At 34.9% G+C, this 25,226-nt stretch overlaps 8 protein-coding genes across 11 annotated transcripts; 3 read left to right on the top strand and 5 right to left on the bottom strand.

Annotated features, from left to right (window-relative positions):
• Window positions 1–709: 709 nt before the first annotated feature.
• Window positions 710–1,873, bottom strand: LOC111694123 (speckle-type POZ protein B-like; the record flags this gene model as incomplete). Its single annotated transcript, XM_023460936.1, has 1 exon — window positions 710–1,873. A coding segment is annotated over exon 1 (1,008 nt), but the record flags the coding sequence as incomplete, so codon positions are not given.
• Window positions 1,874–3,213: 1,340 nt separating this feature from the next.
• LOC106654589 (speckle-type POZ protein-like A) lies at window positions 3,214–4,236 on the bottom strand. Its single transcript, XM_014374513.2, has one exon. The coding sequence runs from the start codon at window positions 4,234–4,236 to the stop codon at window positions 3,214–3,216; it is 1,023 nt and encodes a 340-aa protein (XP_014229999.2).
• Window positions 4,237–5,712: 1,476 nt separating this feature from the next.
• LOC106654588 (speckle-type POZ protein B-like) lies at window positions 5,713–6,853 on the bottom strand. Its single transcript, XM_014374512.2, has one exon. The coding sequence runs from the start codon at window positions 6,748–6,750 to the stop codon at window positions 5,713–5,715; it is 1,038 nt and encodes a 345-aa protein (XP_014229998.1). The 5' UTR covers window positions 6,751–6,853.
• A 296-nt stretch (window positions 6,854–7,149) lies between these two features.
• Window positions 7,150–9,082, top strand: LOC106654590. The gene is made up of 4 exons (XM_023460930.1): window positions 7,150–7,371; window positions 7,447–7,613; window positions 7,675–7,841; window positions 7,913–9,082. Exons 1-4 carry the CDS (start codon window positions 7,181–7,183, stop codon window positions 9,080–9,082), a joined length of 1,695 nt encoding a protein of 564 aa, XP_023316698.1. The 5' UTR covers window positions 7,150–7,180.
• Window positions 9,083–9,240: 158 nt separating this feature from the next.
• LOC106654723 (retinol dehydrogenase 14-like) lies at window positions 9,241–13,926 on the bottom strand. Of its 2 annotated transcripts, none has more exons than XM_014374721.2 (7): window positions 13,758–13,926; window positions 12,095–12,485; window positions 10,938–11,045; window positions 10,687–10,860; window positions 10,416–10,623; window positions 9,990–10,188; window positions 9,241–9,912 (listed from the first exon to the last, which is right to left on the bottom strand). In XM_014374721.2, the coding sequence occupies exons 2-7, from the start codon at window positions 12,417–12,419 to the stop codon at window positions 9,727–9,729; spliced, it is 1,200 nt and encodes a 399-aa protein (XP_014230207.1). In that variant the 5' UTR covers window positions 12,420–12,485; window positions 13,758–13,926; the 3' UTR covers window positions 9,241–9,726. The 2 variants fall into 2 exon arrangements, with proteins under 2 accessions (XP_014230207.1, XP_023316703.1); XM_023460935.1 differs by lacking the exon at window positions 13,758–13,926 and adding an exon at window positions 12,820–12,933.
• Window positions 13,927–14,301: 375 nt separating this feature from the next.
• On the top strand, window positions 14,302–15,360 carry LOC106654966 (selenoprotein F). Its single transcript, XM_014375141.2, has 4 exons — window positions 14,302–14,600; window positions 14,679–14,794; window positions 14,872–14,990; window positions 15,065–15,360. Exons 1-4 carry the CDS (start codon window positions 14,559–14,561, stop codon window positions 15,244–15,246), a joined length of 459 nt encoding a protein of 152 aa, XP_014230627.1. The 5' UTR covers window positions 14,302–14,558; the 3' UTR covers window positions 15,247–15,360.
• A 47-nt stretch (window positions 15,361–15,407) lies between these two features.
• On the bottom strand, window positions 15,408–20,956 carry LOC106654965 (zinc finger protein on ecdysone puffs-like). 3 transcript variants are annotated; one of them, XM_014375136.2, is made up of 9 exons: window positions 20,723–20,956; window positions 19,942–20,281; window positions 19,714–19,854; window positions 18,429–18,646; window positions 17,264–17,504; window positions 17,026–17,184; window positions 16,698–16,938; window positions 16,243–16,619; window positions 15,408–16,164 (listed from the first exon to the last, which is right to left on the bottom strand). In XM_014375136.2, exons 2-9 carry the CDS (start codon window positions 20,272–20,274, stop codon window positions 15,721–15,723), a joined length of 2,154 nt encoding a protein of 717 aa, XP_014230622.1. In that variant the 5' UTR covers window positions 20,275–20,281; window positions 20,723–20,956; the 3' UTR covers window positions 15,408–15,720. The 3 variants fall into 3 exon arrangements, with proteins under 3 accessions (XP_014230622.1, XP_014230624.1, XP_014230623.1); XM_014375138.2 differs by lacking the exon at window positions 20,723–20,956 and adding an exon at window positions 20,390–20,621; XM_014375137.2 differs by lacking the exon at window positions 20,723–20,956 and adding an exon at window positions 20,407–20,621.
• Window positions 20,957–22,012: 1,056 nt separating this feature from the next.
• On the top strand, window positions 22,013–25,175 carry LOC106654631 (protein arginine N-methyltransferase 5). Its single transcript, XM_014374584.2, has 12 exons — window positions 22,013–22,217; window positions 22,499–22,594; window positions 22,659–22,777; window positions 22,858–23,081; window positions 23,187–23,381; window positions 23,448–23,657; window positions 23,723–23,937; window positions 24,019–24,141; window positions 24,209–24,384; window positions 24,455–24,655; window positions 24,745–24,926; window positions 25,023–25,175. The coding sequence occupies exons 2-12, from the start codon at window positions 22,506–22,508 to the stop codon at window positions 25,173–25,175; spliced, it is 1,887 nt and encodes a 628-aa protein (XP_014230070.1). The 5' UTR covers window positions 22,013–22,217; window positions 22,499–22,505.
• Window positions 25,176–25,226: the final 51 nt, after the last annotated feature.

The following is a 25,226-nucleotide window of genomic DNA, read 5'->3' as shown; positions in this document are numbered from 1 at the left end:
GACGACAGATGATTTTCGAACGATGAAGGCTGCTGCGGCATCACGTGCACGTGCGTGCGGTTATCGCCGCGCGCATCGCGCATTAGAACAGCCCTGACAGGTGGCGATCATATGAACGTATGAAAGCTTTGTGGGTTTTTTAAAATTATTCAACTTAAGAAGATATAGAATCGCTGTGTTTATGAATAAGCCAGCCTCCCACTTAGGTTTAACGGTAAATGTTCATAGTGAACGTTAATTATATTGACATGCATTGAACTTAATTATATTATACTTACACATAAAATCATTGGTTTGAAACGGTCATTTGAGTATGTGTACTGATGCACTTTATTTACTCGATAAGTTACAGATAAGTTTATAGATTTCAATATTATGTTATAAACTTACACTGCTAGCATTATACAAAATTCTTTATCAAATGTTATACTTGCATTTAATCATTTATTAAATGATAAAGAACAAACAATTAGTGTGAATCAATTTGATTGATTATACTTGCAATCAAGCTAACGGAACAGTTTGAAAATATTTTCAAGAATGTAATTAGGAACTATTAAATCTATATAGTTATCTTATGATTACATAAAACATACTTCTGAAATAATAAAGTTTTAAAATAAAAAATTAATTAGTTATAACTGAAATTTTTAAATTTATATAACACAGATTGATTTCATTTTGATTTCTTTAGAGAAATTGAAATTGATTGTATTACATCATGTAGTACTCCAGGATCAACTATATTTTTAAATTTTTCAGTATTAACGAACAATTGTATGTGAGCTGTGACAAAGTTCTTTGCTTCATTTGCCAAATTCTTTATATTATATTTAAGTGCAGCTTCCAGAATGTCAAGTGCATTTTCAGTGGACAATTCAGCACATAATATTTTTTCACATTTGACTTTTAAGTTATCAATTTGATACTTGTCTGCCACTGCTAAAATTTCCAGAACTTTATCTGGTTTAGTACTTGAAATTTCCCCTGTGTAGATGTATCGCAACATCTCAATTAGAATATTGTAAGGAGTATCGATTATCTCAACAGAATTATTTTTACGTTCTAACATATCATGAGTTAACATTGCTTTGAATACTGGACTGGCCATAGCGAGTATAATTCTGTGTGCTGAAATGGAGTTTTCGTCAGAAGTTATCAACTCAACATCACTGAATTCTTTACTTAGAAATGCGGAGTCGAATTTTACTTGATCAATTGTCTCACTTTCATTGTTAATGATTCTTGAATCCAATGAAGATTCATATTCTTTGAAAACTTCCAATTCACACTGAATGGTGACAGTATTCTTGGAAGAAATTAATTTTTCAATATTTTTTAGGTCATAAAATTTACTCCATCCCCAGGTAGTTTTCTCTGCATAATCTTCATGTGCCGAACATGTTTCAACGACTTTTTCATTATTGATAGCTGAAATCTTTAGTCTAATTATGAGTTTGTCCAGTTTCTTTGTTAAATCAGTTTTTAAGTAATAAAGAAATATAGAATTGAATCCCGCACTATCCTCACGATTGCCTGCAGGGTATAATTTCAGTTGGAAGTATTTTTTACTATCACTTCCAACACTAAATTCTGGTGATTCTATCGACTCTCCATTTTCTGCCCTTATCATACGATAATTCTCGATCGTCCACGTATAAAGGCACTTGTCTGTAACAATTCTAGTAGTGGCCTTCATTCGTTGAGTTGATGCCATATTGATAATAGGGTGAAGCAACTAATTACTTGATCAAGCGAAACTTTTAAAGATGTTAACGAATTAAACAATGAAGATAAATACCAAGCGGCAATATATGGTTTGAACAGGTTTTCTCCGTAGACAGTTACCGTTGGTTTGCGCGGGTATGTGAATTGCATTTGTTTATGCTTGTGAGTTGTGAGCCGATGATGACAGTTTGGTTCGCGAAAGTAGCGACACTTATCGGTGTAAACATATTCAAGTCACGGCACCTTTCGCATATGTGTTAAAATTAAAATGTAAAATCATATTACTTAAATTTCATACTTCCGCTCTATAGTTGATTAGGATATTTAAAAATTACTTACTATATCAAGACAATCACTCTTTCGAGAAAACGTGATATAAATAATCAATCATTCTCGTTATTATCACGCCGTATTAAGACTGCAATTTGAACGTTTGTAAACCTATACCCGATTTGCAACAGCGTCGAGAGAGCCGACCGATTTAGAAAGTTAGAACGAGTCTGAATAATTTAGTATAAAGCACAGAAAAAGAAAATCGAGAAATCGACCTCATGGATGTAAAAATGACGATTTTACGATAACGTTTTATGCACCCGAAGTAGTGATGAGTTGTTTATAAATATGAGTATAAAGGTCACAATTATTATTTCTTTGATATAGCTCAAATCCACGTTTAAAACTGAAAAATTTTCTGGGTTTGTAAAAATGATTCTTTGTGTATGTACTAAACTATTAACCATAGAAAGTATTAACAGCACAAGAAACTTTATTGAGCCACTGCTTTTGTATGCATAATCAATCTTTTGTAATTCAACAATGAACAATGTAGATATATGTGAATTCATGGAGTTTGCAGAAATTATTTAACTAGAGAACGAATAGTGAAAATTACCCCAATTAAAAAAGCCAGCTATCCACTCAGATTTAACAGTGAATTTTTATAGTGACATATAAAGCCTGAAAATTTATTGTTTTTTCTCTTAAGTTAAATAATTGAATGAACCAGAATGGAATGATGAACCAAACAGAATCAAACTTCAACAGTCATTTGAGAATATGTTCGAATGCACTTTATTTGTATGACAATTTTATATACAATGCATTCAAAATTATTTTAAAAAATTATACTACTAGCGTTACTAAACATTCTTTATCAAATTCTTTCCATGCATTTGACAATTTATAATTATGAAGCATTAACAATTAGTGCTAATAAATTTTTTAAATTATACTTGCAATCAAGCTCGGGCAACAGCTTAATAATACTTTTGGTTTAACATTTGACAAAACAATAAGGAACTATTAAATAAACTTAATTTTACTTTTTACCATTGATTAATTATTGGAAATTTAATAGTCTTCTAATCATTTTGTAAACCATATCTTTATAATAATCTTTTTAATAATAAAGTAGCAAAAAATAAAATCCATCAATTGCACCTTGAATTTCAAGGTTTATATTACTCAGATCAATTTTACTTTTGTTTACTGCAAGGAATTTGTCATTGATTGAATTACATTTAATAGTTTATCAGAATTAAGGAATGATTGTTTATGAGCTGTGACAAACTTTAACACTTCATTTTCTAAATGCTTTACATTACATTTATGGGCAGCTATAAGAATTTTAATTGCATTTTCAGTAGACAATGCAGCGCTTAATATATTTCCACATTTGACTTTTAAATTATTAATCTCATACTTGTTTGCAACTCCTAAAATTTCCAGAACTACATCTGTTTTAGTGCTTACAATATTACCAGTATATATGTACCTCAACATCTCAATTAAAATATTGTAAGGAGTGTCCGTCATCTCAATAGTATTTTGCTTCCTTGCAGAGTTGTGTTTTTTACTTTGCAACATTTCAGAAGTAAACATGGTCCTAAATACAGGGCTTGCTGTAGCGAGTATAATTTTGTGTGCTGGGATGGAATTGTCATCAGAAGTTATTAACTTAATATCACTGAGTTCTTCACATAGAAATGCAGAGTTGAATTTCATTCCATAGATTGCCTCGTCTTCATTGTTCGTGGTTTTTGAATCCAATGAAGATTCATATTCCTTGAAAACTTCCAATTCACATTGAATGGTGACAGTATTCTTGGAAGAAATTAATTTGTCAATATTTTTTAGGTCATAAAATTTACTCCATCCCCAGGATGACTCTGCATAATCTTCATGTATCGTAATTTTTTTAACAACTTTTTCATTATTGATAGCTGAGATCTCGGTTTTACATACGAGTTTGTCCAGTTTCTTTGTTGAATCAGTTTTTAAGTAATGAAGAAATATAGAATTGAATCCCGCACTTTCCTCAAGATCGCCTGCAGGGTATAATTTCAGTTGGAAGTATTTTTTACTATCACTTCCAACACTAAATTTTGGGGATAATATGAATTCTCCAACTTTGGTTTTTATAACATGATAATTCTCGATCGTCCACGTATAAATGCACTTATCCATAACAGCTGTTGTGGTGGCGTTTATTCGTTGTGTTGATGCCATTTTGTTACCAGGATAAAGAAACTAATTACTTGATGAAGTGAAATTCTTTGCGATCTTCAACCGATTAAACAGTGAGGAGAAATCCCAAGAGACAAGTTTTGAACAGGTTTTCACAGAAAACACTGACGGATGATTTGCGCGGGTACCTATGTGAATTGCATTTATTTCCGGTTGTGACCCGACGACCGACAGTTTAGTTCGATTCGCGTAAGTAGCGACACTTGTCGGTATAGTAATGAAACTTTAACTCACGGCGCGCTTAGCACGCTCCTTGAAATTTGATTTCGAAGCGCATCTCCAAATGCGCAATATAGATATATAGTTAAAAGACTAAAACATGATAAATTACGCAGTTACTTCAATTGTTCACAATATTAAACCAATCACTTTTTTAGGAGAAGATATGAATAATTACTCATTCTCGTTGGTATCATTCAGAGAAAAAATGCAATTTGAGCATTTACAAAGTATGTTATCGGTTTGCAGCAGCGCCTAGAGAAAAGATCAATCGGCACCGAAAAAGAAAAAATGAGCAAGCGAGCTTATGAATATAAAAACGACGATTTAACAATAAATAAATTCTTATATGCACCCGAAATATTGATGAGTAGTGTATAAATATAATTTATAATAGTCACATTTTTTTCCCCCTTAACGTAGTTCATTTATAATTTAAATTACCAAACATGAAAATTATTAACAGTACAATCCATTTTATAGATGCCCTATTTCTGTATACGTTAAAATTTCATATTATAATAAATTCAATAATAAAATCTTTTGTAGCTTCAATAATAAGCAATCTAAGTATCAGAGTAATCACTTGAACTATAAGTAGTGATCTTTTATGTTTTTTTTTTGAATTATTTAACTTGAGAATGTGTAGGGAAAATAACAGTGTTTATGAATAAAGTCAGCTTTTTACTCAGATCTAACAGTAAATTTTTGTAGCGACACTTAGCGGCCTGGAAATTAATAGTATTATTCTTGCACATAAGATCACTGATCGAATAAGAAAAAAATGATGCATCAAACCAAAAAATAAGTTTATATGGTTATTTAAGAATATATGCTGAAGAATTAGCACTTTATTTACATAATGATCAAAAATATTACATTTCAAATTATTTTTAAACTTATACCAGTAGAGTTACAAATGATTATTTATAAAATGTAGTCCATGTATTCAACCGTTAATCAATTTTTAAAGTGCTAATTGATTCGCAAAATTATACCTGCGATTGAGCTAAGCTTGCAGATGTTCTTATTCTAATTTTCAATAATACATTTAGGAATAATTAACTATAATTTTATCAACCATTTCTCCATTTTATTTAGATTCTTATTTTTAAATTAAACAATTTTTTATGACTTCAAAAATCTTAACTTAGGAATAATAGAGTTACAAAGATTCCAATTTATCAGTTGCACCTAAATTGTCAAAGTTTATATAACATAGATCAATTTTATTAATGTTCACTTTGGGAAATTTGTTATTGTTTGAATAACATTGAATAGTAATTCAGGCTCAGATATTTTCTTCAGTTCTTCAGTTTCAACAAATGATCGTATGTGAGTTTTGACAAATTCCAATGCTTCATGTTTCAAATACTTTTCATCATATTTATGAGCAGCTTCCAAAATCTCAATTGCATTTTCAGTGGTCAATTCAGCCTGTAATATTTTTCCACACTTGATTTTCAAATTATCTATTTGATACTTATCAGCTACTGTTAAAAGGTTCAAAATCACATCTACCTTGGTATTTGCAATTTTACCTGTGTAGATAAATCTCAACATCTCAACTAGAATATCGTAAGGTGTATCCATTATCTCAACAGAATTATTTTTACTTTCTAACATATCATGAGTAAACATGGCCTTAAATACTGGGCTGGCCATAGCGAGTACAATTTTGTGAGCTCGAATGGCACTTTCATCAGAACTTATCAACTCAACATCACTGAGTTCTTCACTTAGAAATGCAGAGTCAAATTTTACTCCATTAATTGTTTCATCTGTACTATCAATGTTTTTTGAATCTAATGAAGATTCATATTCCTTGAAAACTTCCAATTCACATTGAATGGTGACAGTATTCTTGGAAGAAATTAATTTGTCAATATCTTCTAGCTCATAAAATTTTGACCAACCCCAGGATTTTTGCCGCGATTGCATAAAATCTTCATGTAATGTAGATTGCGTAACAACTTTCTCGTCATTAATAACTGAAACCTTGCTTCTACATACGAGTTTGTCCAGATTCTTTGTTGAATCAGTTTTTAAGTAGTAAAGAAATATAGAAATGAATCCCGCAGCTTTCTCTCTTTCGCCTTCAGGGTATAATTTCAGTTTGAAGTATTTCTTATCATCACTTCCAACACTAAATTCTGGTGATTCTATCGACTCTCCATTTTCTGCTTTTATCATACTATAATTCTTGATCGTCCACGTATAACTGCCTCTTTCTGTTACAGCTTTAGTAGTGAGCTTCATTCTTTTGGTTGATTCCATGTTGGCCTAAATAATAGAGTTGAGAAACGTATTTATTCGTGAAACTTTTAGCGATCTTCAATCTTCAACAAATTAAACAATGAAGAGAAGTCCCGAGAGACAAGTTTTGAACAGGTTTTCACAGCAGTCACTGACAGTTGGTTTACGCGGATACTTATGTGAATTGCATTTGTTTCCGCTTGTGAGCCGACAGTTTAGTTCGATTCGCGTAAGTAGCGACACTTATCGGTGCGTTTATGAAACTTGAATTAACGGCGGTTTTTACAACGCGGTGCACAACATATAGTCAAAAGACTAAAACAGTATTACTTCCGCAGTTACTTCAAATGCTCACAATACTAGGTCAATTTTTTGAAGAAGAAGATATGAATAAATAATCATTCTCATTGGTATCATTCAGTGCAAAAAATGCAATTTGAGCATTTGCAAAATGTGTCCGGCCTGCAACAGCGCCGAGAGAGCCGATCGACCCAGAGCCAGCCTGAACAATTACAAGCGCAGAAGAAGAAACCCGAGCAAACGAACTCACGGGTACAAAAACGACGATTTGACGATAACGTCGGATTCGGACGCCACCTACTCGACCTGCGAACGAAAAAAAATCATCAGATCGAACAAATTGTAAGCGAGAATTCTCTTACACTATGTGCGTAAATTAACACGATTTATTTATTTATCAACTTCTGAAAATTGCAGAAGAAGCTGCCACAGATGCAAGAAGGTAATTCTCGACAAGGAGTACGACGACGAGGACGAATCGTTGAGCAGCAGCACGAGCGATCAGACTTTATGCAGCGAGAGATCCAAGTACACGTGCTACTGCAGCAAAAATCATTCGCACGAGGACTTGACCTTCGGATCGAGTAAATATCACACGAATTATTGTCGAGCGAAGACGAATTTTTAGCGAATCCGAAATTTCAGGAACGAAAGACAAGAGGACGGTCGAGGACAGCGAGCTCGAGCGATTTCGCGGCGGCAACGACGAGTGGAACACGCTGGGCTCCTCCGCCTTCGGACAAAAGTCGACGTCGATCGGCGACGAGACTCGCTCGTCTCTCGTAGCGGCTGATTTCATCGAAAATTTCAAGGTTCCCTATAAAATTAATAAACATCTTACAAATTTGATGCTAACATTTTGAAAATCGCCTCGACCAAGCAGCACTTGAAAATCGAGAAGCTGCGCGACGGCCTCGAGCGCCTGAAGATCCGCAATCGCGATCTCCAAGGCTTCCTGCGCAATCTCCAGCAGCCCATCGACGACGACGACGACGAAGCCGCCTCCACTGCCGTCTGCACTCGATCGGTGTCGTCCAGCAACACGAGCAACGCCACCACGACCGTCGAAGCGCGCCGAACGACGACGACGCGCAGCAGTTCGCAGCTGTTGTCGAGCGTCAGGGCCCTCGAGACGGACTGCCGTAACAAGGACGCGATAATCGCGGCTCTGGCCGAGGAGCTCAAGAGGGACGTCGTTGCCAAGGAGTCGAAACTTCGAGGATTTCAGGTGGTGGCCAATGGAGGCAAGGGAGCAGCGAGATTCAGCAAGATGGACTCGGCGGTGGGCTTCTTCGTCATCGCTCTCATACTGGTGTCGCACGTGCAAAAGTCCGAGCTCGCCCTGTACCTGAGGCAGTCGAGGACGATACTGCAGTCGTCGCTCGACGGCTCGGTTCGATTATCGGCTGCTCTCTGGGAGCTGCTGCAAGAGAAATCGACGGAACTCTACGAACGTTACGCGCTCGGAGCAGCGATGTTATCCAACGAGATACTGTCGTCGAGCGAAAAATTATTCGCGGCTTCGCGAGTCGCTAGACTCTGGCGATTCTTGGAGCCCAAGACCGATCTCATATTCTGCATGTACGCATTGGCGAGCTTGGCGCTGGCGATCGTCGTCGTAGGCAGGAGGAGACGACGATTTCTCTGCAATTACACCAGCAGCAGCAGCATGCCTCGCTGCAAATTACTGCTGACCCTCTATCAGTTCTTCTGCGCCCTGCTGAAGATCGTCGAGGAGCGCATCTACTCGTCCAAGCTGTTCTGGCTGCTGGTGGGTTTCTGCACTCACGCGCTCCTCTTCAATTTGCTCTACTTCAAGGAGGACCTGAGGCAGCTCGTGCACGGCTTCGGTCTCCATTGTCAGAGAGATCATCAGCATCATCACAAGCAGAGAATTGTGCTGAGCAAGGATCGAGTGCAGAGCGGTATCGGCAACGAATCGTCGTATTATTCGTCCCTCTGGTCTTTGGCCTGTTTTTACCTTTCCAAGTTCAACGACGAGTTGCAGCCTCTTGTTAATTATGTATCTCGCGGCTTCAAGCGATATTTTTAAGTGAACGATAAGTTGTGCGTTTTGGTATTGTTTTTTTGCTATTTACTCGTTGACTTATAATGTGGAGAATAAAGTTCTTACGTCACAGACAAAGACAGACTCCGATGGTATATATAATATAATTTATTTACAATACTTTATCCAACAATTACAAAATAAACGTAAATAAATTATTCGAGTGCAAAATATACTTGAAAGTACGTATAAAGTATAAATTAAAATACTGAAAATAGTGTGATTCAGTGGATTAACACAGCTCTCAATTTTTTTAATTGGTACAAAAAATAATGCAATTACGTTGCTAAGTAACAATGCTTTTTTTATAAGATTGAAAAATGGAATCAACGAGTTTTTGCTGCGAACTCGCAACAGCCACTTAAGTTTAAATAGAAAAATTTTCGGAATGATACTTGTATTTACATCGCAGTAATATTATGAAAATACTTCTTCACTCCCGCTTGGATATATATATCTCATAAAAGAATCGATATGTACACCTTTACTATATGAATAGAAATCTATATTCGACGCTTTTTTAAAGGTCGAAATAAACGCACTACTTCACTATCAGTGGTAACTATTCCACTTTTAAGAAAATTCAACTGGCTCTTTAAATTCGCTAAAGATAAATGAAAAAGGTGGGCTCAAAAGGTAGCATCGATCTGGGTCTGCTTGAGCGACAAATCGAACAATTGATTCTGAAGCGTCTCGTCGTCGGCCAATGGATTTATGGGCGAATCTTGACAATTGCTTATGTACATGCCGGACTTCTTCTCGATGGTCGGATTCACCGCCGCGTAGACTATGGGCGTGGCGCCTTCCACGGGAGTCTGAAATACATTCGTACGTGATGAATTTATGATTTATATTCAATATTAAAAATCACAATCAATGATATATCTTTTACCTTGAAAAATATCTTGCTCAGGGGCTTGAAGTAATAGAGATACGAGTAGTCGAACAGATCGGTAGCCACGACTCCCGGATGGACAGCGTTCACCTGTATCGGCAGTCGCTTCTCGCTGAACAGCTTGGCGAGTTTTTTCGTGAACAGCAGCTGAGCCAGTTTACTCTGGGCGTAAGCTTCGCCGGTAATGAAGTTTTTCCTGACAAAAAAAATAATGTATACTTTTCCCATTTAATGCGTAATAATTTCGTGTGAATTTAGAAAGTCTCCGCCGTTTCACGAGGCACACAGGTGTACATGCGAGAATTATAATCCGAATTTGTTCTCACCGATTCTAATGTCGTCACACGGATTTTGCAACACACGCACACGCGTGTCAATGACTCCCAATCGATCGATATACATTAAATTAAAGATGATACTCACTTGTGATTGATGTCGTCGAATCGAATGTCGCCCAAGAGGTGGGCGCACGACGACACGTTGACGACGCGCGAGTATCGCTCGTCGGTGCCGGCCTTGCTCAGCAGCGGCACGAGCAGCAGCGTCAGCAGGAAGTGCGACAGGTAGTTAACGCCGTATTGATTCTCGAAGCCGTCCTCGGTCTCGCCGTAAGGCGTGAACATGATGCCGGCTGAATAATTCGTGATCTCGTTAATCGTAATGAAAAATATTTGTATAATTTTGAGAAACTTACCATTGTTGATCAAGATGTCTAATTTTGAGTAGTGCTTCTTGAATTCCGCGACGAATTTCCTCACCGAGTCCAAGTTCGCGTTGTCGATCTTGATGACTCTTGTCTTTCCGCCAGTGACGCCGGATTTTCTGATGCTGGCTATGGTTTTCTCCGCGGCTGACTCGTTACGGCAAGCTTTGTTATAAACATTAAAAAAAGATAATTAGTAAATTATTAATTAATTTAAAGCAAAAAAAATAGTTTTTACTTACCTATCACAACTTCGACGTCGCATTGCAATAGCATGCGAACTATTTCGACGCCGATTCCTCGAGCTCCGCCTGTGACCACGGCCACCTTGCCAGTCAATTTGGGCAACTCTGCGAGAGAGAGAGAGAGACAAGATCGAATTCATTATAATTTATTGAAATGACCAAACATTGTATAATACTTGAGAGGTAATATGGCATGTATCAATAAACGTGTAACGATTGCGATCGATTTCAGGAATATTATTCTCTATGTAGCTCGGCTGTTTCGTGATTCTTTGAAAATTTTAATATAACAAGTTGAAAGTAGAAGAAGAGGCCAATTATTAAAATTCTAATTATGATTGTGCTCTCGCACGTAGCGTATTTTTTTGTAAATAAAAAAATATAAACCAGGATTCTAGTGTCGTTATTTCACTCATTAAAACACAAGGTTACGAACGAAAAAATACCTCGATCTTTGTCAACTTTCTCGTTTACTTTTTGTTCTTCGATATTTATGATTTATCGAATCGACGTTATACGAATATAATTAGATTTTAAATCTAAAAATGACAACGACAGGTACAAAAAACTGAACGTGGCTCGATACGTTACGAGAAAAATGCCGACGAAGTTGTTTTATTGGGTAATAATTTCGATGACACACACGCGCACGCGAACGCGACGAAATAATATGTGCTCTCAGCGCGATTTCCAAACAGCGTCGCGCGCGCTGGTGTTTACTTTTTTCAATCCTGCGATGGCCTTTGCCTTGCATTTTGATAAAAATAAAATATGCGATATTTTAAACGACAACAATTGAATTTTTTTTTACTTATAGGAGCATTGAAAATAATTGAAGCAAACAAGAAAAAAAGAGAGAAGGTAAAACAAGCTCGAAATTAGGCACCAGCTCGAAGGTAATTTGAATGCTCTCAATTTTCCGTTCTCCGTGCGAGTTGGTGTATACACACGGCTGTTGTGTACAAGGATACGTGTGTACATATTTCGCGTTCTCACTTTTACATCCTCACGCCACATCGAGCCAAAACTATTAGAGCCTCGACTTCTCCACTTATTATCTTTTTTTTTTCGTTTGTTCGTACTTCTCGCAATGACATTTAAGCTCACGCAACAAGAAAAAAAGGAAAGCAAAAAAAAAGGAGCAACTCGTATACCCGTCTTATTGTTTCTCGCCTGTAGCCGATCCTCCACGATATTCCTGATGGCCACGTAATTGTAATTCAAATGGTTGCGGCAAAAGTCGTAGACGAATCTGAGCTTGAAGGGGCGCAGGGCCGAGTAGCCGACGACGGCGACCATGATGGTGGAGCAAAATATCACTGGCAAGGCAAACAACATGCCCACTGCTGCTGGTCGACTGCGCGGACGACTGGCGTTGTTGTTGCAGGCGGCCTGCTCGACTGCGGCGATTACACTGCTGCTTTGGCTGCTTTGGCTGCTTTGGCTGTGGCGTCGGGCATGGAAGCCTGACCGTGGCATAGAGTAGGTACAGCGGCGCGCTCGACTGTGTGTGTGTGTGTGTGCGCGCCGAGCGAAAGAAGAGAGCTGAGAAAAGTGTACAGTATATACATACAGAGTAATTGCGATGGTGTTTTTTGAGCTCGGCGCAAACTTTTACTTCATATTATACTGTGTATGTATGTTCTGCTGTGTGTATTCATATAGCGAGACTTGACATTTGGAAACTCGGCGTGTGAAGTTAAAGGGCATTACTTCTTGGCTCTTTAATTTTATGAATCAATTTTAAATGAAAGAATTTTAAAATATTTTAAAAACTTTTGGAAGCTTCTATTTTAACTATTAATTTTTTTTGTTTTATCAAAATTACACTTGATTATGATTGAAAATTCAAAGCTTCGTATATTGAGTTATTTCTTACCTGATACACACCAGTAACAAAAATACTTTAAAATCAAAACTCGCTCATTTTTTTTACGATACTACGACTCCAAAGCAATTATTTTTAATTGTCATCGAGTAGAAGAAAAGTGTCATGAATATCCTCTCATTTACGACACATCGTTACGCGACAAATACTACTAGCGGAGATTTCGTACAAAATTTAGTTAAATACTGAGCGGAATAGTCACCGTGATAATTATTTACCGCAGCCCTAAATAAAAATACGCATGCGTGCGTTTCTTTGGCTTCCACAGGCACATAAAAAGGGTAAATTTCTGCCCTGTAAGAGCGTGTGTTGATATCGAGAGATTGAATTTTATGGCCGTAGTAAAGTTGAAAAGTAGATAATTGAATTAATGAGTTTGGTAATTATGTCAAAACGATTGTACCGATTCAGTAATATTCCAAGATTTAACAGATTTTTACTAGGCTCGAAAAAACTCGTGTAAAAATCGATATTACACTCGTAAGTAGGAAAATTCGGGCGACAAATAAATACATCGGTGCAAAATAGTTTTGTATCGGCATTATAGGCGCGTGCATTTATTATTATTCGAAGAAAGCCATAACGGTGAAAACTTTCTCTCCGTGCAGATGCACGAAATTTATATGCACGCTAAGTCTCACTCGATGGGTCTTAGAAATGTTCGATGATGATGATTGCGATAAATACAATTGCACCATTTCCGTTTAACAGTTTAAATTTGTCAACAATTTTTATTTGAACATTCCAAATATACATAGAATATTGATTTTCAGGATCCTAAAAATGTATGCTAGTGAATGATTCAATCAACTATTTTTATTTAAGTCTAACAGATTGAATTATCAATTTTAACCCTTATCAGCCCTCACACACTAAGATACTTTGAAGGTTAATTAACCGGAATCATGCTGGAAAAAATAAGTACATACCTTTTATTCTGTTTGATTGTCAATAAATAATCGACAAATCTTAATGTATCTTTTCCTTCACAATTTTCATCAAAACTAATAACTAAAAAGAATCAGTAGTTTATAAATATAATTGCAGACTTTAATTATTACACCTTTTTTTCAATTTTATTTACATACAAGCAGAAACCTCGTGACCTAATATCAGCTTATCATGTTAAACATACAGTGCAAATATAATATTTTAGAATTAGCTTCAACTTCGGCTTTCTTTTACGGACAAAATTTTAGTTTTTTTTTATCAAAACATTATTCAAAGGTTCAATATGAATTCATGAAAACGTAATTTTATTCAGTTTTAATACAAAAATTTTTTTTAATCATAAAACTTGAATGTCAAATCCTACTAGACCTTCTAAAACATATTCCAAAATACGAACGATCGAAAAAAATAAAGAAAGAAATTTCTTTTTGTAAGTTTATTAAATACAAGAAATGTCAAAATACTTTAAAATGTTCTATAGTTTTTTAAAATGTTCTGAGATCAATGGAAGATTGAAGTTTGAGTCTGATTTTGTAGCAGGCGAAATGTTTTTCACCTTGAGCGGTCCGCCGCTGCGTACATACGTCAACTCCGAATAATGACAACATCAGCATATGTGTATACATGTAAACTTCGACTCTAACCTCACTCGTATAGTTTAGTCAAAATTTTGTTATCTTTAATCAAGCATCAGTGAAACAAATGAAAAATCAGCAAAAAAATTATTTGCCTATTTAGAAAAAATCATCAATCGTCAGAGAGAGCTGTCAACTTTAAAAATGAAGGATATCTTTTTGGGTGCTCTTCTTCTGCTCGTAGCGGTAAGTTTTCCAAATTTACGTTAGTCGAAAGCAAAAGCTAATTACAGTACACTTAAATAAATTTTTTTTCTGCAAAAGAATGTCGTACGTTCGGAGTACACTGCGGAAGATTGCAAAAGTCTTGGATTCAACAAAGCAGTGCTATTATGCTCGACGTGTGACAAATTTGACAAGTTCGAGCTTCAAGAGATTTCGTATGTACCGAATTTTAATACATAAATTTTGAAATATTTACGATTGTAAAACATTCAGCATTGAATTCATTTTGTAGGAGCCAATGTAAAGAATGCTGCTTGAAAGATGAAGATGACAGTTCGACCTCTAAGAGATATCCAAAAGCTGTGTTGGAAGTGTGCACTTGTAAATTTGGAGCTTATCCACAAATTCAAGGTAAGATTTGTGATGATGAAGTACATTTCCATGATTAGCTTGATGTAACGTAAACAAAATTTCATATTTTACAGCTTTTATCAAGAGTGACAAACCTAACAAGTATAAAAATCTGCAAATTCGATATGTGAGAGGTTTAGATCCAATTATTAAACTTTATGACAGTGAAAATAAGTTAGAAGACGTTCTGGACATTCATAAATGGGACACAGACTCTGTGGATGAGTTCCTGTCAACCCATTTAATAATGGATTAGAAAATATGTCATTGTTTTGTTTCAACGTGATCAGAGTGATATTTTCTAAGAAACTGTACACTAGAAAGATAAACTAAAAAATTCAAGTGAAAAATTTATAACTTAATAAAAATATACATTACACAATAAATGTAAGTAAATAAAATTTTTTGATAAAAAAATTCGTTCATTCAATTTTTTTATTGCAGTACATGAATTTAATTGGAATGAAGATTTTACAATTATACATGATCAGTAATTGTAATAGAATACATATAATAGTACATTGAAGAATGACATTTTAGAAGTATATACCAATTATTCTATATATACTACAAAGATTGACTAAAAGTAACATACAAATTAATTTTTTTTTCTGTCAAACTATCAAATTTTAGATTGAATTAATATTATGTCAATATTAAAATATTGCATTTCTCATGTTTACATGCACAAATAAATCTAGTTACATGAAAAATAAAAATTGGTGATACTTTATCGCCTGGAACGTCGAGCACGGTTTCCCCGAGCACGGCCAGCACCACCTCCACGCGCAGGACTTTTTGAAACCACTGGAGAACTCTTTGGTGGTTCTTTTTCTTCCTCCTCTTCTTCCTCATGATCGTTACTTTCTTCTAAAATAGTATCCTCGGGCTCATTCAGTGTAATAACATTTGATTCATCTGGTTTCTCTTCTTCCTTTTGTTCCTCCTCCTCTTCTTCTTCTTTTTTCTCGTTTTCAACAGTCTCTTCTTCAGATTCATCATTAACTTCAGCAGGATCATATTTATCATCGTCTAAATCTTCATCCTCGTCTTCGTCATCATCATCGTCTCCATGTTTTCTTTTTCTATCTATTTTAGTAGATTCTGATTCGTTTTCTGTTTTTATATGGTTGTCAAGTTTTTCTTCAGAATCATTTTTCGAGTCATCAGGATCCTTTAAAAATCACGATCGATAATTAATTTTAGTAATTAAAAATAATGATGTATGATTTATGTAAAATAAGATAGTTACCTGTTTTTTGGCTTCTTTAGCTGCTTTTTCAGCTTCTGCTTGCAATGTTTTAATTTCTTGAATGAAACTACGATAATGAGTGGCTGAACGTAAATGAGCAATCATATCTTCTTCGGTAAGCATGAATCGCCGACATTTGTCACAATTGAATCCAACAACTTCTTTTACCAAAGATCTGCCAATTGACATCTGCCTAGACTTAACATGTCGGTAGGTGGGAATTTTAAGTTTAGTGCCAATCTCGCCTTCTGGAATATCTAGAACGAAATCACTGCTATCTGCTAAATCATCAATTTTATCACTCTTAGAATCGCTTCCGACATCTTTTTCTTCATCTTCGGCCGATCGAACTTCCGATTCTCCTTTGCCAAGTTTATCTAAAGATAAAAAGTATCAGGTAAATAAAAGTGCATATAATTATTCATCAAATTTAAACATTCATTATTTGTACTAACCTTTCTTATTCGACTTCTTTTTTTCTTCTTGTTCACAAGCATTTTTCATGTGAGCTGGAGTCAAACAATGCTCATCATATTCAATACGAGAAGGAAATTCTTTTGAGCATGATAAGCAGCGTGGATGTAAAAACGTCTTGAGTTGTTGATGCTTTTCACCCTTCCTGTGACTTGATAACGTTCCAAAGAAGTTCAAATCGCACATGGTACAATACTCACGCACATTCAAATCAACATTTAACTAAATAAAAAAAAAAAGTTAATGAACCACATGAACTAAGTCTATATAAATAATTAAATGATGTTTATATAAGTCTCATTTACGTACTTTTTTACCACGTCTTTTAGAATTATTAAGCGACAGCTCTCGTTGTTCTTCAGCAACTCGTAACTCATGACGCATCAATTCGACTTTAAGTTTGTATGATTCATCGAGTTTATCCATCATTAGTTGATGAGCACGTCCTCGGAGATGGTTTTCAAAGGACTAAAACCATAATAAATATATTTAATACATTGACTCAAATGACATTCATGGGTCTTTTTGAGAAATTATAAAAACTTACAGCCCCATCCCACATGTGTTTTTTACACACGTGACAGAACATGCTTGACATTGGAACATCAGCATAACGACTTTCTGCATGTCTAGCGGCAGACCTCTTGTTACCTGACTTTTCATCTTCTTTGTTAGCTGTTTCATCTTCACTTTTCATTGGTTCATCTTTTTTGTTATCATGGAAAACTTCTTTTTTCTCATCCTTCCATTCACGCTTCTTAGATTCTTCGGAATCATCATTTTCCTCGCTATTATTATTAAAAAGTTAATAGTAAGTTTAAAAGTCATTCATAAAAAATTCTTATGTAGTACCCAAGTATTGTCTCAGTTGTTATTTTATTATATATTGTTTTCTATTAAATTTAAATGTTAGAAAATTTCTTTAAGAATGTTTTAATTCTGATGTTTTAATTCTGAGTTATGAAAAAGTTATGGCTGATGTAATATTTTAGTCATTCGCACATTTAGTAAAGAATTTATGCACTGCCAAATAAACTACTTTTTAATATTAAATTAAAATATGAAAACTTGATAATTATTTAGCTCTTTGAAGAAATATATAAAAGATAACAAGGAGCATTGTGCAAGAATTAAAACTTATGTACTAGTGCTGAATGGCATAATTGTAGTATACAACTTCTGAGATCCATTGAACTCTTAAGATGAATATATCTTGTCTCCCAATAGAAGATAAATTAAATCAAGGTGTCACTCAATCCTTTGTGGATAGAGTTTTGAAAGAAAGATCAATTTTCTATTATGATCAATTGTCAATAAAATATAGTACATAAGTGCATCAAATAAAAACATGGTTTGATTTACACACATTTTACCTGTTGGTGAAAACCTGCAGATAAACTTTTAGATACCATACCAAATATAAGTATTTTTTCTATCAAGTCATATAATTTTTGAAAGAAGTGTAAAAATGTTATATTGAGATAATTATTTGAAATGTTAAAGTAAAATTTCCTGAAATGTTTTGGTTTACTCTTAGAAATAGAAAAATCAAATATTGATATAGCACAAAACTGATAATCTTATGAATAAAGGAATAATTTTTTGAATGCCATAACTGGTTTTGCTATCAATCTTTTGAGAGACTCAAGAGAAGATGTGAAACAATTCTTCGGAATTTGAAGGAAACCATTGGCACTCTGAAAAAAGCTTACCTTAAAGCAACAGATGCTTCTGCTTTTTCATTGGTCTTATCAGAGGTCTTTTCCTGGGGTTCCTTTTTGATGTTCAGATTTTGCTTAGAGGGTGAATTAGCTTTAGAAGATCTATCATTCCGTTGATTTTGGTTGCCATTCTGTCGCTGGTTACCGGACTGGTTACGATTTTGTTGAGGGCGTCGCCCAACAACTCCATCTCGGGCTCGATTGCCCATCTATGAGTGAAGATCGGAATGACCAAGCCATTAAATGAAAAGTTCCAGATAATAAATGGACTTGTTTGCAATGAAACAAACTTGAGTCACTTAAAAACTAATAGTCAAAGGATATTTTATAGGAAAAAATAAAAATGGTTTAAAACCATTCAGATTTTATTTTATGGATAAGGGAATCATAAAATAATTAGAGGTAACTTTATTGGCTATGTAGTCATAATTTGAATATTATGACTTCAACTTTTCAAGCTTGGAAAGATTGATAAGCCAACAAATAGTATGTAAGAAATCTTCTTGATTCCACCATAAAGTTTTCTTTTCAAAGTACTAATGAAAAGCTTTTAAGAAATTATCATCAGCTGTTAAAGTAAAATATTCTGTCACCTATACATATTTGTCACTTAACACAAGAAAATAGAGGCTATGAATGATAAAATGAAAAAATTCTTGTGACAGATTACCATTTATGAATTGCCATTTATGTTTCATGAACTTGGGTTGTGATAAAAATTAGAGTAGCAATATTCATATTTGAAAATTCAAATCTCATTGAACATTATATCAAAAATGATAAGACCTCTTACAAGTACATCAAACTTATAATAGTTTGAGTTGAGATTGAAAATGAACTTTAAACTTCACTAGAGGAAAACCGTATTGCAATAGAATATTTGTTCTTAAAAACATGTAAATTAACAATCAAAATATAAAGATCAATGTGTAAAGTACTCATACAAATTATGTTATTTTACTTGGCCAACTATGATAATGAATATGAAAAACATCTTCCCTCAGAAGTCTTTTGCAAAACTGTGGATGGATGGATGTTTTTTGTCAAATGGTTAAATAAATTTTGTGGATACCCTGATTGAGTGGCTTCAAATTAATAATTCAAATATCAATACAAATCACAACAGAAAAAAATCTAACAAGAATGAACCGAAGAAGATATTAATTTAGTATTTAAGAACATTTGTTACAAAATGATCAAGTATTTAAAATTCTAAAATAATTATTTTTTAATTTATAACGAGCTTAGTTATGTTCTACTTAAACTATTAACATACCTTGTTGTAGGGTTGAGGACGTTGATTTTTCATGTTTTGACGACCAATGCGATCAAAACGACCTTGGTTGTAATTTTGCTGGTTATTGTAATTTGAATTGGGGGCATTGAAGTTATTACCCAAACTCAACAACGATGGCACCTATCATGTCAAATTCGTTTAAAGTTGAAGATATTGACTAAATAAACATAAGGAGAAATAGTAATGTCGATGATCAATCAAACTCACTTGTGTTTGAGTATCTTGTTGATTGCGCAGAAGGTTGGATATCAAATTGCTGGCAATGGCAAGTTGGGCTTGGGGTGATGCCAAACTGATGTTGTTGTTTGGAGTAGGCAGAATACCTCTGCCACCGGGCATCATGCCACCCTCCCATGGATTGACATTACCGACACCCACACCACCTCCGACGCCGCCACCGCCACCGCCGCCTCCACCGCCCACGATGTTTCCGAGTCTCGAGGCGATGTTGTTGCCGCCGCCGCCACCCATGTTACGGTTGTTGCCGAAATTGTTACGGTTGTTACCGTAGTCTCTCTTCATTCCGCGATTGAACGACATTATGATTCTGGAAAATGAAAATAACAGCCGATATTACTCATGGGCGCACGATAACGTGTACGTACGAGATGTCGTTAATGGTTAAGCGTGGAGTAGCAGCATAGAGTTGGCGCACCGATTAGAGGATCACACCTTATCGTATAAAAAAAAAGGACCAATGGATTACTCTGCGAATCCAGCCGAGATGAAAATTCGAAACACCAACTACAGCTTGTCTAATAGCAGCAGAAATAATTCAGCCTCGTCGGTGTTTGACGCGTATTTATAGCAAAACGTTGCGGAAGAAACAGAAATATACAAGCAAACACTTTGCCGGCTTGGCAGGACGAGCGAGCGAGAGCCACGAATACGCGATATATTATATATGGTTTTGATATAACACCGAAGCTCGAGAGCGCAATCGATACTCCGTGCGGGCCAAAGGCAGCAAAGGCAACGCGCGACTCACCAATTGTCAACAGAGAGGATGATCCAATGATTGTTGAAGACGCTGACGGGTCCCGAACGATGCGAGTCGAGAGTTCGGAGGAGCGCGTTTGCTTTTCCGTGTGTGTTAATGTGTGTGCGAGATGTCCCAAGGCTGCCTCTCGAGGGCTCGGGAATATATATCAAAGATTTTACACAGCAGCAGCACAAGCAACGAGTAAAATAGAAATGGAGGCGAGTGCGACGCGTCGTTACAGACGTGTGACGCTACCTATCCGCATATACAGGAGGGAGGGAGAGGGGATTATACTTTTAATTGCGACATGTAGGCGCGCGAGCGCTCCTCAATACCGACCGAAGCACGGCAGGAGAGAGAATTTTGCCGCCGGTGCGCAGCGCTAGTAGTCGCGTGCTGAGTTACTCGAGCATTCAAATGTGCATTCATTCTGGAGTTTGGGACAATAGACACATCAGTTTCTTAATGTCACAGCCGAGATTTCATCCATTAGAAAGAATAATCGGAATTCATTAAATACGAATTAGAGAACTTTCAAACGCCCACTGACCACTGTAGCAGGTGCTATGTAAACTTGATTAGATCAAGAGAAATCAGTGAAAGTAGTACACAGATAAACAGATACTTTCTGTCACTGATCTAATTGCATGTAATTAATTATTATCCAATATTATAAAAATGATGTATTTTATATTCACTAAACGATACTTGCTCCAATTTAAAAACAATCCTGCAACAATTTAAAGGATTTAGATAAAACTAAAGCAAATCGCTTCTTTATCTAAAAACTATTTGGAAATTAGGAATTATTATATTTTCGTAATAATCGTCAATGATGATTAATTCTATTTTCACGCCTTCTTATTTAACGGAAAAATGTTAAATGTTAAGATTATTACCGAAACACTAGTGTTATCGCTCGGCACTTGTTTTATCACTGTACAAAATATCCAAACTTTTGCTGATTGATAAAAGGATTCGCACATCGTCACGTTCAATTCCATTTTATACCCCTTCAAACAACTAACAAGTTTCGAAGGTAACCAGAAACAATAATTATTATAAAAAGACATCTTCGACAAATACGTCGTTCTACACTTTTATCTAATCGATTACGTTTCAATAGTTATGTAGTCTCTAAAACAATAAAACTATCATCTCTCCGCACCGAAAAAAATCTAAACACAATTGACCGCAGGACCTTCAAGACTGAAATATATGACCCGCAACAAGTGGCGATAATACCAACAATAACTATAAGTAAAGGCACTTGCCGAGAAATAGTTGGAGCTCGCCAATACAAGTTGGAGTTCGGAGCGCGCGCGCCTGTTCAGCGCAAACGTAAATACGGCGTGTTGCAGAAATTGTCTATCTCGTTTCATACAAACGTGACCGGCATTTGTTCATTGTGATTCGGAATTGGAACTTCATTGTTATTAACAAGTGTCAGTGCGAGATCGCTGCATTGGATTTTCGTTTGGATTACCGTAAACCGTTGAAGGTACCGAAAATTGTTTTACACTTCTGTGTACTTGTTGCGATTTGAAATCGTTCGTGGATCAACTTAACCTGCCGTGTTGAGAACTTGCGCGAGTAACCTCCCGTGATTGTATCGTTCGAATTTATTGAAACAGAAAGACTAATCAAGTAAAAGCTTGTCTCACGATTATCGCAAAAATTTATAAAAACATTTTCAGAAAAAAAGCCAAATATGTCAATTAACCAATTTAAAAGCAGTTACTGCTGTTGATGTTTGTTTTCAATTTTTCAACATTTTTACAGGAGAAAAATGAGTGCCTTTAAAACTGCTTCGTGCGGTTTAGATTTTGCTGCCGTTCCTGATATTCAGGAAGGTTTACATGTAGCCACTGCATCAAAGTATGTATTTATTTGCATTTTGTGTTAGCCAGAAAATATTCTCAATTATGTTTTCGTTTTTTAGGTATCATTTTGTAACTTTTCCAATAACACATCCTAATTTCAAAAGAGAATTTATAAAAGGAAAAGCCAAGAATCGACCTGGACCAGTTACTCGTTCAGACATGATACTTTGCAGTTCAGGTAAAATGACTTTATGCTTTGATTTATACAGACCCATAAGCTAGAACTAGTGTCTATTTATGTATTTAACTATGTTTCAGATTGGAGCCAATACATTGTTGGAAAATTATCTCCTTACATTGATGTGGATTCAACGGTACCATTTATAGCTAAAAATAGTAGAGAAACAATAAATCAAGAATTATCATTTGCTACTCATTTGGGATTAATAGCTATTACTATAAAACTGAAAGGAAATTTGGAAAAAACTATGAATCTTGCCCAAATAGTATATAATAAAATAGCTGCTGAACCTCATTTCCAGGTAAATAACTGAGTTAATCTTGTAATTAAATTTTTAATTTACCAATTTGTAATTTTGTTCTAGATAATTTTAATGAATAAAATAAAAATTACCTTTTACTTTTAGGCTTTTATTTGGGTTCAAGTACCAATGGAAAACCCAATCAAACAAGTATACTCTCATAGAGTGGATAAAAATGTAGATGAAATGGAGGTTGAGAATACGTGGAACTGGTGGAATGCTTTTAGAATAGTCTGTAATTATCATAAAAAGCTAATTGTAGCTTTAATTGTCAGCAATGATGTCCCAGACAAGGAAGAGGTAATGACTTTTTTTTCTTACCTACAAGTTTTAATTTTTTTACTGATTTTGTATTGCTTAAACTAGATTTTAAGGTGGATCGGAGAACCTGTTAAATGTTTAATTATTCCTACATCTGTATTTATTACAAATAAAAAAGGATATCCAGTACTAAGCAAAGGACATCAAGACTTGATAAAAGCATTTGTTCCTCTTGATGTGCAATACATCATAACTGGATCTAATCGCCATCAAAATATAGCTTACTACTATCACTACCTTGATCATTTGTGGAAGGTAATATTGGAAATCTTACTGAATTAATGAAAAGAATTTCATGCTTAATTGAAATTTTTCTTTAGAATTGGCAGCCTGATGGAACAATTGAAAGGTTTGCTCGTGGATTTGAAGATTATCTTCAAAATCCTTTACAACCATTGATGGATAATTTAGAATCTAGTACTTACGAGATTTTTGAAAAAGATCCTATAAAATATGAATTATACCAACGTGCAATTCAGTCTGCTCTTGTTGATAGAGCAGAGCTAAAGAAAAAAGAAAAGGATGAAACACCAATGTAATTAATTTGGCACTATTTAATATTCTAAAAATTTAGAAAATGTAATGTTCAATATTTTTGTTTACATGTTTTTTGCAGAGTTGTTATGGTTGTAGGAGCAGGTCGTGGCCCTTTAGTTAGAGCAGCTCTCAATGCTTCTATTAGTACAAGAACTACAATTAAATTATATGCAGTAGAAAAAAATCCGAATGCCATTATAACGTCAGTAATTTTATTTATGTTATACTTTATTTTAACAGTATTAAAATTAATTTGTAAAATATTACAGATTACAAGCTTTAAAGAAAGAGATGTGGGGTGATCAAGTTACAATAGTCAGTAGTGATATGCGAGAATGGAAAGCTCCAGAGAAGTGTGATATTTTGGTTTCAGAATTATTAGGCTCATTTGGAGATAATGAGTTGTCTCCAGAATGCTTAGACGGGGCCCAAAAATTCTTGAAAGGTAAAAGTTGCTTAAACAAATTAATTTTTTAATTTTTGAGTTGATGTAAAATAAAAATGTTTTATTTCAGATGATGGAATAAGTATTCCTCAAGCTTATTCATCTTATGTAGCTCCTGTTCAAGCTAACAAATTATACAATGAAGTGAGAGCAGCAAAATCAACGAATGAGCATGAAAGTAACTTTGAAATGCCTTATGTTGTACAATTCCAAAATAAATATGACATTGATGAACCACAAATTCTTTTTACTTTTGTTCATCCTAACAAAGGTTTGTGATCATATCATAAGAACAATAATTATATTAGTAAAATGAACTAATATTCATTGAAATTAAATTATATACTAATAATTTTTCAGATGATCCAATTGATAATTCAAGATATGGAAAAAATACCTTTAAAGCTAGTCAAGACTGTATCCTCCATGGATTTTCTGGATATTTTGATTGTCAACTGTACAAAGACGTTATGATGAGCATTGAACCACGAACTCATAGTCCAAAAATGTTTAGTTGGTTCCCTATATTTTTCCCGATAAAGGTATCATCGCATAATTTAAAAATTGCAAAATATGTTTTAACTGAAATTGTATCTGTGTATTTTTCATTAATCAAAAATTGTTTAAACGCCTTTTAGACTCCAGTCCATTTGAAAGCCGGAGACGAGATCGTCAGTCACTTTTGGCGTTGTGGAAATACCAAAAACGTTTGGTATGAATGGTCAGTTGAAAAGCCAATCCCTGTAGCGATTCACAATCCAAACGGCAGGTCCTCAAAAATTGGATTGTAAAGAATACGCAGCGAATCGTTTCACTGCCCAACACATCTAGAAAATTTAGTA

Source organism: Trichogramma pretiosum, unplaced genomic scaffold (assembly GCF_000599845.2).
Source record: "Trichogramma pretiosum strain Unisexual culture from Peru unplaced genomic scaffold, Tpre_2.0 scaffold56, whole genome shotgun sequence".
In the NCBI taxonomy this organism is placed as follows: Eukaryota; Metazoa; Arthropoda; class Insecta; order Hymenoptera; family Trichogrammatidae; genus Trichogramma; species Trichogramma pretiosum.
The sequence above is the reverse complement of the archived record's forward strand: the minus strand, read 5'-3'. Positions and strand labels throughout refer to the sequence as shown.